The sequence below is a fragment of the Anopheles coustani genome, chromosome 2 (assembly GCF_943734705.1).
Source record: "Anopheles coustani chromosome 2, idAnoCousDA_361_x.2, whole genome shotgun sequence".
Lineage (NCBI taxonomy): Eukaryota > Metazoa > Arthropoda > Insecta > Diptera > Culicidae > Anopheles > Anopheles coustani.
This window is the reverse complement of record NC_071289.1, coordinates 4,633,446-4,645,050: the sequence shown is the minus strand read 5'-3', so window position 1 is coordinate 4,645,050 and position 11,605 is coordinate 4,633,446. Positions and strand designations below refer to the sequence as shown.

At 46.8% G+C, this 11,605-nt stretch overlaps 1 protein-coding gene across 1 annotated transcript; it reads left to right on the top strand.

Annotated features, from left to right (window-relative positions):
* The first annotated feature begins 317 nt into the window (after nt 1-317).
* LOC131267586 (trissin receptor) lies at nt 318-11,445 on the top strand. Its single transcript, XM_058270495.1, has 8 exons — nt 318-774; nt 3,376-3,520; nt 6,210-6,369; nt 8,404-8,601; nt 8,679-8,840; nt 9,734-9,945; nt 10,900-11,101; nt 11,302-11,445. The coding sequence occupies exons 1-8, from the start codon at nt 318-320 to the stop codon at nt 11,443-11,445; spliced, it is 1,680 nt and encodes a 559-aa protein (XP_058126478.1).
* Nucleotides 11,446-11,605: the final 160 nt, after the last annotated feature.

Here is an 11,605-nt window from a genome sequence, read left to right as displayed (position 1 = left end):
CTGGAATGGAAAATCATTTCACTCAATTACTCAGCTTGGCTTCATAAACGGTGTGTGTGTGGGGCTGATTAAAACCCTCCATTAGCAGGAAAACGCAAACAAGTGGTTACCAGACCAGTGAAGCCAGGTCGTGCAACGTGCCGGTGGTCTTTTCCCACCCGGTGGCGAGGAAATGCAGCCGTTCAGCCCATCGTCAATCACCGTTTTCCACCGGCACGGTGTGGTGTGAAGTGGAAAAGTGTTCCTTACCAGCAGAAAAGCACACACAAAAAAAAAGCGCGCCGAGACAAAAAAAAAGTCACGACGCGAATTACGAAATGATAGACTTTCCCAACGGGACTTTTCCGGTGAACGGATCGGCCAGCGCCACCCAGGGGACGCTCTCGGTGATGAATTTCCTCAGCTCCAGCGGGCAGCTCCTGCTCGGTGAGCTGGGCTCCTCGGTGGGGGGTGGTGGGCTGCTGCTGTCGGGAAATGCCACCCACGGTGCGGAAAATGCTTCCGCCATATCGTTTGCGCCGGGAAATCTGTCCACCGCCAACGTTTCGCTCGGACTCGTGAACGGATCGGGCGTCCCGCTGCTCACCACCACCACCCTGTTGGGGGTGAACGGATCGCTGGAGTTTGGGCTCGGGGGAGCCGGGCCAGCGACGTCCGCCAACTCGACGCTTCCGTTTCCGAACTTCGTGCACAAGGAGTTCATCTTCGATCGGACCGACGTGAGGGTCATTTTCATCACGCTCTACTCGCTAGTGTTCTGCTGTTGCTTTTTCGGTAAGTGAAGCCAACAAAAGCTTGTTTAATTAAATATAAGTTTTTTGATTTCATTTCAGACCACTCAAGACTTAGAAGAACTTTAAATCTTCAGAACAAAATAAAATAGAAAGACTCTTCTAAAAACTATCTGAAATAAGATGAAAAACTTAAAACTAGCCTAGATGAACATAATTGAAAGCCTAATTCTACAAATCAACAAAAGATGCACTAGATAAGTGCCTTTTCTGTCAACTTATCAGTGGATGTGTTCAAACTTGTCGAGAGCTCCATTACGAACCTGAACAGTACAGCAAATATCTTTCTGGAATGTGATCCCTCGTTGCTCCCGGGCGCTTAAGAAACTTTTCCACTCTCCTTCCTTCATCCAGTACACATTGTTTATTTACCTCACGACTTTCGCTATCCAATTATCCTTATCAAACTTCGATCGATGTTTGGGAGAATAAATCCAATTTACCAGCAAACCGGAAGCCATTTTTCTTCCCTCCAGCCCAGAAAACCAATCGAGGCGGTACTTTTTTGATGTATGGCCGTCCGCCGAAGCCGGCCCAAGCACGCGGACACAACACAAATCGCACCAAACACCGTTGGCATTGAAGGGAATCGTTTCCACACTAATCAATAAGAAAAACTTGCCGCCTGAATTATTTATTAGTTTTTGTTTCTCGATCGCTTGAGATTTGGTTTCGGGTTTTGTGTGTGTGTGTCTGTGTGTTTTCCATGTAAACTTTTTCCCTTCCTCGAAGTGTGGCTCGTCAATTGCCATATTTATGTCATGCTTCAGTTCATTTCCCTCCACGAGTGGCGCGAAGAAAGGAAATTCAATCGCCTCGAAATGCGTTTCCATCGAAACGCGGCGCAATCACGATTACCCGGAAAGCCCGCACGAGGTATGATTGAGGTCTCGTTCGCAAGAAATTCCTTATTGAAAATAACCGATAGAGTTTCGCTGCTCGGAAAAAACTTTTCCCATTGAAGTTTTCCCAAAGACAAACATCGGATCGGCCAACGCACACTTTGATGAGCGATTGATTTGCCAACGGATGGCTCGCGCTATGTATAAGATATGAGCACTTCATTGTGGTCGGAAAATGACCCGGGAAAATGCGTGGCCATTATCGACCGGGTGACCGCGAGATGATAGGCTGATTTATGGTTAGCCGATTGCGGCCTCCATTAAGCCCGAGGCCAATTATGTCCTACCACACACACACAGGCAAATTGCATAGGTACGGAAATGAATCCGTGCCACGCCACTCAGCGTCCTCGCGCCCAGTTCGATGAACTTTGAATAAACAGCCATTTCACGGTGGCCAAATATGTTGGCCGGATATGATTTATGGAAGGATCCCTACTCCCTACTTAACGCTTCCCGGAATGCGAATGCGAATGGAGGGAAAACCCGCGACCTCTCTCTATCTCTCTCTCTGTGCGTATGGTAAAACAATTACAGCTCACCACTGAAGCGAGCCATGATTTATGGATGTTTGTTTTATTTCCAAACCCCGACCGAGCCGGAACGAGTCGGAACTATTTGCGTGTTGAAGAAGATGTGAGCGGTTAAATTAAATTACACTTTACGCGCTTTATGGGCAGGTTTCATTCGGATTTGTTTTCCCTCCCCTGCAAGCATGTGTGTTTATAATTCATTAACCTATCAATCACCTCCAGCTTGGGCCACGGTTTTGTTATTATCGGTTTCAAAATAAAAACACACCACCAGCAAGCGGTTTTCTGATAACGGATGGCTATTTACCACTTTCTCATTTGTGTTACAAACGAAGCTTTCAAACGAATGATTTTAGTTCAATTGTTTTAGAGGAAAGTGAAATGTATCACAACTTCATTCAAATCAAAAGTGACCATCATTTCTCTGCATCGAATCGAAAGCCACACTTTGTTGTCAATAAATGACGAATGACGAGGGTTTACTTTCTTTCTGGCGATCAGATTAAGCTGGAAACTTTTCATTAGCGAAGAAATATGAGGGTTATACGGTGGTGTTTGATGTTTCTTCCAGGTGATAGGGGCATCCTTTCCAATGTCTTAGCACATGTTAACACGTGTACGATGGTCTGATAAGGGAGTTCGAAAGCATCCAACCAACGTTCTGTTTGGATTTCAGTGTGGGTAACTTTCCTTTCTATTCGGTTTGTTGCACCATTGATGACCTGAACCGATCGACCGATAGGTTGAGCTGCTGGTGGGACTTTCTTTGTGAAAATGTCCATCGATGTGCAACAAGGAGGAAAGAATAATCCAACTAATAACAATCTCGCTCCTTCCATGCGTGCTCCGATTTTGGGTCTGGGAAAACTTTCCTTTTCTTAAGCTAGAAGTCAACTCTTCCCGGGCTCGTGAAACATCCCGTTAAACCCTTTTCAGGCCCCAGCGACAGTTCCTCCCTTTCAGGTTCAGTCCTTCCGCTTGAAAACGGAATTTTCGATAAGGTGTCAGATCCAGTCGACGCGGATTTCCATCGAATTTCATCCGCTTCCCAAAGCGCCGTCCTTTCCTGGACGTCTGTCCCGAGCAGTTGATCCATCTCATGAACCCCCCCGGCCTAACATTCCCCTGTGCCTCTGGTTACTCTTTCAGGGAACCTGCTCGTCATCCTGGTCGTGACGCTCTCCAGGAGGCTGCGCTCGATCACCAACTTCTTCCTCGCCAACCTCGCCGTGGCGGACCTCTGCGTCGGGGTGTTTTGTGTGATGCAAAATTTGACAATTTACCTGATAGAAAGGTAAGTGGTCTACAACACCTCCCCGGCCTTCTTGATGTTTTCAGGTTGATCCAAAAAATATTTCCATACGTAAGCAAAATTATTAAAGCATCATTTATATGTGGGTAAACTTTTCCGTAAGGCACCGAAAGCTGATATCGCAGAAATAAATCCACCATAAGATTACATTTCATTCCCAGCCAGCAGTTTGTCGGGATTTCAGCTGTCGCCGAACTCCACCGATGACATTTAATTTGGTGAAATAATTGATTTTCCGCCTCGCTTGCCTCGCTCCCCCACGAAAGCCACGGAGGACGAACAAACGGCGCCAATTCGCACGTCTCGTCGAAACCTTAGTCGATCGATAATGTTTTATGGAGTGGAAATAAAATCAAATCGTGACGACTCTGGCGACGAGGGTGTAGCGGAATAATTACGTTTCCCGTGCGGCCACTTCGGAGGAAAACAGTCACCGAAATCGCTGGCAGCGGAATGTGAAGAGATTTTCCCGACTTCGACGGGAAAGCTCTCGAAAGGTGCGTCAGTTTCGCTCGGGTTTTCCTTTCGAAGCGAGACGTACTCGGGGGGCAAGGATGGCTGGCTTTCGGGGCAGAAGTTACAATTACTTCAATTATTAATGCTTAATGACGCTCGTGATTGCGAAGGAATCGAAAGAGGGGGGCGAAAGACGCCAAGGTCGGAAAAGTTATTAATTATGGCACGTGTTGTGTGCCTCGTGCTGCAGATTCCCAAAACTTCCGGAAGCCGTCGACCTGCAGAAGTGGGATTTAAACGCCACATCAAATGCTTCAAGCAACATACAACAGTCAAGTCCTTCTGCTCGGGCGATCGTTTTACTGGAAAACATAATCCTACTATCTAATTAGCGAACATAATTAAAGTCAGGCGAAATACGCTACGGCAGCGCCAGATTGACGGTATCCAATTTCCGGCACAACTGTTTCCCAAAGTGGGGAAGATGGTGGAGAAGTGGCACTCTTCATACGAGTGCACGTGCTTCAAACTACGCCACAATACGATCTCTTCTACGATCCTTTCCTACTCGAACCGTTCCTCCCAGCTTCCCAAAAATCCCAGGAAGATCTTAGTCCAAAACCTTAATGCCTTCCCTCCCCCAGGGACTTCATCATATGTCACGAATTGCGCGCTGTTTCCACGCTCGGAAAAATAAACTTTGCAGCAACGCACGGTAGAAAATAATGACGCCACAAAGACACCACTCGGAGTGTGGGCCTGATAAGGTTGTTTTCGGTAGCCCCTCCAGCATGGAAAAAGAGATAGCAGTGTGTGGAAAGGTAAAGATAACACAGTCTCCACCATACAGTTTCTCTAGCCCGGGAAAATCGCGCACAACGGTGACAAGCGTCGTCGGTGGGCGAAAGGAAATGAGTCCAACGTTCTTGAGTAACGCGTAGTGGCGGTTGTTTTCATACGCTTTCTAAATAATACAGTTCTCTGCTTAGCGTTTCATTATGGTTTTCGTTTCACGGTGGGATTGTGGCGTGTCGTGAGTCGTTTTGTTCTTCCCGGAAAAAGGGGGGAAAGGGTGGAAATTCCGATGAAGGTGATATGCAAAACCGTAACATAAACATTGTGATACGTGGCAGTCATGCTATAGTCATGCTTCGCGGTTTTGTGTATTGTTTCACCTGGAATGATTTGCTTTTATTTCTTTTCTTTATCAAATAAATCATATCTACCGTTGAAACGTTGTCATAATGAGGGTCTATCTTTGTTTTTACATGCATTTAGTGTAGCTTCGATTTTTGAAAGCAATTAAGAAGGATTAGAAAATCGCTATACGGTTTGAGTATACATAGTAAAACATTATCTATGTTTAATTTGTTCACAAATTTCTTTGAACTTAAAGTGTCGATAAGCGTAAATCAATTCATTTTCGTTTGTTTCTGTTTACCTTCAAGATTGGCAAAATATGATTTGTTGGAAAAGAAGCAGACTTCGAGTTTCAAACTTCACACAATCAATAAATCGCCCTTGGCTTTGGTGCAAATGGTTTTTCCACCCACCACGGGGAAAGGCGTATATTTTCTTTTCCCTTTAACTTTGTTTGTTTGCCAACGGGCACTGGGTGGGTTTTTTTTCATTTCCTTTCCCTCAATGAATTTTCTCGCCGTAATATCGCTCGTAAAGGAGCGCTTTGGAGCGAAGGCAAACGTAGACGCCGGCCTGCGTAAACACAGTCCGGCCGGAAGTATGCTCCAACTTGTAAACAATCGCAGGGCGCAAAAACCTACCCCGACCTTCGTTTGAACACAAACGGCGTGTTCGTAGTCAGGTGATAAAATTCTTCTCCACCCCCCGGGTGTGGGGAATTACATAAATAAGCGAGCATTATTGGTGGTCGGTGCTGGAAGACATAAGGCAGACAACAGAGGCACACACAACTTCGTCGCCATTTCAATTTTACACCCAATGACCGACCATGCAACGAGATGTGGAATGTGCCAGTCGGTTTGAAGATGAGCGTGCTGATGATGTTACATCATGATGATGATATGAAAACCTCCACTCCCGGTCTCGGGAATATGTGTCATGTGTCAGCATCTTCCTTCCGATCCTTTGCGAGTTTCGCCTTCGTTTCAGCTCGATTGACGGCACGTCAGTGACATCGTCTTATCTGTGTCTTTCTCTCTCTCTCTCTTCCTTCCCACCCTTTCTTCTTCCCCAGCTGGGTGTTTGGGGACTTCCTCTGCAAGATGTATCAATTCGTGCACTCGCTCAGCTACACGGCCTCGATATTCATCCTGGTCGTCATCTGCATGGAGCGGTACTTCGCCATCATCCACCCGATCACGTGCAAGCAGATCCTGACGTCGCGCCGCCTAAGGGTAAGTCCACGAAAGGAAGGAAAAAAAAAGCCCCGGTGCATACTTCCGGCAGACCGGTTCATTACTCAAACCCGGCCCCAGAAGGGAAGACATGTGTCACGATTCGGGTGAAAGCTGATCGAAAAGTAAAAGAGAGCAGTATTGATCACCCTCTCCCAACCCACGTTAGAGACGTTTGGAGCGTCGGTGTCCAACATTAATCAAGATATCGGCAAACCGGCGGGGAACTGTCTTCCCGGAAATGGGAAATCGATGTTTTGCTAGTGTGCCAAGCTGGAAGATGCGTTACAAGTTTCCGAACCGACCGGAAATAAGTCAATGTCGGTGTTGGTTTCCGTGTAAAAGGTTATCGATACATTCTTGAATCAACATGATGGAAGTTGCATTTATTTCACGAGAATCGGAATGATCGTGATGATTGCATTTACTTCTCTCTTTTCCTAAATCTTTTATCTTGTTTATTTTGTGCAACTGTCTGCAATAACTAAAAAGGATATTAAAAACAAGATCAATCAAAAGACAGGTCGCAGCATACCATGTAACGAGCCGAAAACCGTGGGGAAAATTTTGACAGTTGGTTGAAATGTTGTTTACTTCTCACGAACAGCGAAGAAAGTGGGGTAAAACTGCAAATTTGGTATGTTTCATCAACAGAACAAAGAGTTGAGGCGTTCAAAATATGTTCTGGAGGAAGACTGGGTATAAGGCAGACCAACACACCTAATTTCGGCAATCACAGCGAGCAAAAGGATCTATATCACATGATTTCACACAGAAGAGCAGTTTCTATCCACAAGACCATGGATACTGTGATCTAGAATTACCAACTACCTATTTCGCGAAGATTTTGGCGGAGATCTCCCACAAGTAAGCTGGAAATTTTTGAAAACACTTTTTTAACCAACTGTCACAACAATGGCGGAGCAAAAAACAGCTTTGACCCGACCTGTCTGTTAATTGTCTTTGGTTAAAAATGATTACTTTATTTAAAAAATTAAACTATACTCAAAATAAATAGGTAAATCAAATGATTGCTTGAAAAACTAAACAAGATTGCATTATAAACCACAAATAAACCACCAAAACATCTCGATAAACCCGATTTAATCCCACCGGAAGGCTTCAGTCTATTAATTACCTTTCAACAGCCACTCAAGCCACTCTTGTCAGGTTCAATTCCGATACGGAACCAATGTTCCGTATATCGCTGCTCACAATTCAGACTCGAATCAATCGATAAGCCTCCCCCTCCTCCGTCCAAGGACGTGACCCTTTAGGCCCCCCTTCGGTCGGGTAGGGATCCTCGAACCGGAGCGCCTTTGTTCGCTCGCAACCACACAATTGGCCTCCCCGGCGACGTTTGACGACGTCTTCGGGCGAGATCGATAAGCGGCGAAGCAAACAACTCCAACCCAGTCTTTTCCAGCCAAACACTGGTACCGTTGCATGCACCAATGCATCCACATTGGCTCCCATTCGGAGCCTAATCTCGGGCACAAACACAGCGAGCTTTTGCATGTTCCACCCGCTGCAGGGTCGCTAAGGCTTTGTGTGTTACTGGGAGGGGGAGGGGGGGAGTGTAATCAGCTTAGTTGCTCCCTTTTGTAGGTGCATTTGTGCCCGGCACGAAGATGCAAGTTTCGCCTTGGTGGTGTTTGAAGGAAGGATTCCTTACTTTTCCCTCCGAATGCAACACGTTTTCTCCTTGGTTTATTTTTATTTTTACTACACTTTACGGCATCAGTGTTGAATGTGTTTGATGACACGAGTTTCCACTGGGCCAATGACAAAGATAAACCCCAAGGTGGCTCAACACAAGCTGTTGCCTTTTACATCCAATGTTCACGAGGTTGGAACTAACGATTTACAAACTTCAATCCACATTACGTCGGTTCATTGTGGAGTAATCTTTCAAAATGTCTGCTTTATTGAAATTCTAATGCAATCTAATCTTTTCGCTGTTGGACACATGAGGCAACGACATCCCCTACGACGTTCCCGAGAATCATTTTCCTTCTCAACCCCCTTCTGCAGCTCGTAATCGTCGCCGTTTGGATCACGTCCGCGGTCTACTCCATCCCGAAGTTCATCTTCGTGCGCACCATCACGAACAACCTCGGCGACGACCAGCTCGAGACGATTTGCATCGTCAACCGGAAGGCGTTCAACTCGGAGCTGTTCGACATCATCAACTTTGCGTTGCTGTACCTGCTGCCGCTGCTGGTCATGACGGTGGGCTTTTCCCCGGGCGTGCTTCCATTTCCGGGAACGGGTGTTTTCATGTGTGTTTTTTCATCTCCCCCCAAAAGGTCCTGTACAGCCGGATAGCGATCGCACTGTGGAAAAGCTCGCGAGGTCTCGAAAGGCACATCGCGCTGCAAAATACGACCTCGTCGAGCTACTCGAGCAACTTCCACCGGAAGCCGAGCAGTAAATATGACAAGCGGAATGCCGCAGTCACCGAGAGCCAGGTACGTGTCTGGGATGGCCACCGTAAACCCCTTCGGGAACCTTCGTAGGTTCTCCAATTTATCGGAGAAAGTTTTGCGAGGAACGTGAACTGCTTGATTTTTTTCACAAAAAAACCTTTATGCTCTTTTCCGGCAATTCGTTTACATATTTCTTTACTTTGTTGACTATGTTTTGTGTCGTTGTGAGTCCTATGCTCTGTAATGCGCTTGAAAAACTTTTGTTATTTGAGTTCTGAGAGCTTGAATATACTATTTATCTGTTGTTATTACTATGTCTAACGAAAGGATTTAGATTTTTTTTCTATTCATTTAGGGAACCTTCGTAGGTTCTCCAATTTATCGGAGAAAGTTTGCGAGGAACTTGAATTTTTTCGCAAAAAACCCTGTATGCTGTTTTCCGACTATTTATTTTAATATTTCTTTACTTTGTGGACTATGTTTTATGTCGTTCTGATTCCTATCCTCTGTAATGCACTTGAAGAACGTTTGTTATTTGAGTTCTGAGTACTGGAATATACTTTTTATCCGTTGTTTTTACTATGTCTAAAGAACGGATTCAGATTATTATTCTATTCATCTAGAGCAGGGGTCTCCAAACTATGGCCTGGAAACTTTTCATATTTAAATTTCAAGTGATATATTTTTATTCTCTAAACTAGAATTTAAAACTTTAACGCTAAAGTTAAAGTTCCACTTCCAAAAGTCCCGTTCCATAAATCATGCCAGGTTTAGGTGACCTATCTTTGTTATAGGAAAATCGTGTGTGGAATCGTTACGATTGTTTTAGCAGCCTGACAGTGCCACGTGAGATAAGAAAAAGAACTTTCCCATTCCCGACAGGGAAACTGAGCGAATTTTCATTTCTTCTTCTTCCCCTCTCTCCTCTCACACAGGTGTCGGTGGAATCGGACAAGGTGGTGGTGACGACCTGGCCGGCCCAGAACAGCTTCCACCAGCGGCACGGAACGCAGCTGACGCAGGTGTCCCATTCGTCCAACAACGTGCTCCGGGCGCGGCGGGGCGTCATCCGCATGCTGATGGTGGTCGTGCTGACGTTCGCCCTCTGCAACCTGCCGTTCCACGCGCGGAAGATGTGGCAGTACTGGTGAGTGGCGTCTCGGCGTGACGGCTTAATGGCTGCTCGCAAAAGTGAATCCATATTTCATTTTTATGGCCCACTCCACCCGGTGGGCCGACGCCCGGCCCAGGCCCGGCTCCATCCGCGGACCGGGAGTGACCGGGAAGGATAACGATCTAAATCGTTCGCCATAAACCGGCAGCCGGCCTAGTGGTTACTAAGTGGCCTTCTGTCACCAACTCCCGGTGCGAGTGAGCGAGCTGGCACGAACAATAATAGGATGATAACAAACCCCCCTTCGCCCAACCTCAAATCGGGGGAGGGAAATTCAATTGAAAAATCACTTCAATCTATTCGCTTGGTATAATGAGGATTAAATTAAAACCCGCCCAACATTGCGGCTCGGGCGCATTCACTAATTTATGCGCTCAATTGCAACATAGCGCATAGAATTTCCCACCCTTTACATTCCTCCAATTAGTTGCGGAAGGCGGGTTTTCCCCCGGGGAAAGGGCATGGTGCGCGAAAGTTATTTGCATATTAATCACCGAGAGCTTTTCTAAACGAAAACATTCACAAACACACACATATATGTGTGAGTAAAGTGGCTTCAAAATGCTCGATAAATATGGACCGCTTGTTGTCAATTGCTTAGTACTTAGTGTCAGACCTCGCGTGGTGGCTTAGTGGTGGAAAAATTTCCCCAAGAACACGCACTAAACCACAAGCACACACTTTCCCAGCGGTAATAAATTAGTTTTTCATGACGATCTGATACTTGGAGAGTGGTTTAATGTGCTTTTCTATTTGTGAGTTAATGGCGAGCATAAAGATCTTGAAAGCACTCAACTTACTTTTCCTGCTCATTGGAACTTCGCTTTGTTTTCTTATCCTCCAATGTTGGTGGAGCTTTGTTTACTTTCTCCAATTTGATTGAGCTCTTACGGACTCGGTCATGTTTTTCGTCTTCCTTCTTCTCAGGTCCACCGACTACAAAGGGGACTCCAATTTTAATGCGCTCTTCACGCCACTAACCTTCCTGGTGACGTACTTCAACTCCGGCGTGAACCCGCTCCTGTACGCCTTCCTGAGCCGCAACTTCCGGAAGGGCATGCGCGAGCTGCTCCTTTGCTCCTTCAAGAAGAACAAGAACAAGTCCCTCAACCAGCGCATCCCGCTGCACGTAAGTAGCCCCCTCCCCACCCCCACCCTCCCCACCACCTCGCGCGAGTCGCTTGTTTCGCTTCCGTGTGTGTATGTGTATGTTTGGCCAACGTTCCTATTAGCGCTTTTCGCTCCATGTGTTTTTCTCTGCATGTGTTGCTTCTTTTCCGACTTTTTTCCACGCCGCCTGCGACCTGCGACGACGACCGCCCTGCGCAGCGACCGCGCTCCGTCATGGCCCTGCTCCGGCACGCCATGCTCTGCTGGGCCGCGGCGGACAAACCGACCGTCTCCCTGGCGACGCACTGCCCCTCGCCGACGACCCGCTCCCTCGACGATGGCGTCGACGAGCGGATGCTGTGAGCTCACGGAGGTGAGCGAAATCGAAGACTGCAGGCTTGGCCCCTTCGAGAGGGGACGGTAGTCAGGGTTGTGGTCAGGGAGCCGGTTCGGAGTCCGGCCGGAGGAAGCCACGCTCCGGGAGGACGGGTTGAAGGTGAATGTGAGTTCCGGGTTTTTGCGA

Bases quoted from the DNA above. Each gene is read 5' to 3' on its own strand.
- LOC131267586 (XM_058270495.1), top strand. From the start codon at position 318: ATGATAGACTTTCCCAACGGGACTTTTCCGGTGAACGGATCGGCCAGC. The intron at 8,602-8,678 runs GTGGGCTTTTCC...TCCCCCCAAAAG, and splicing joins TGCCGCTGCTGGTCATGACG to GTCCTGTACAGCCGGATAGC. The intron at 11,102-11,301 runs GTAAGTAGCCCC...CGCCCTGCGCAG, and splicing joins ACCAGCGCATCCCGCTGCAC to CGACCGCGCTCCGTCATGGC.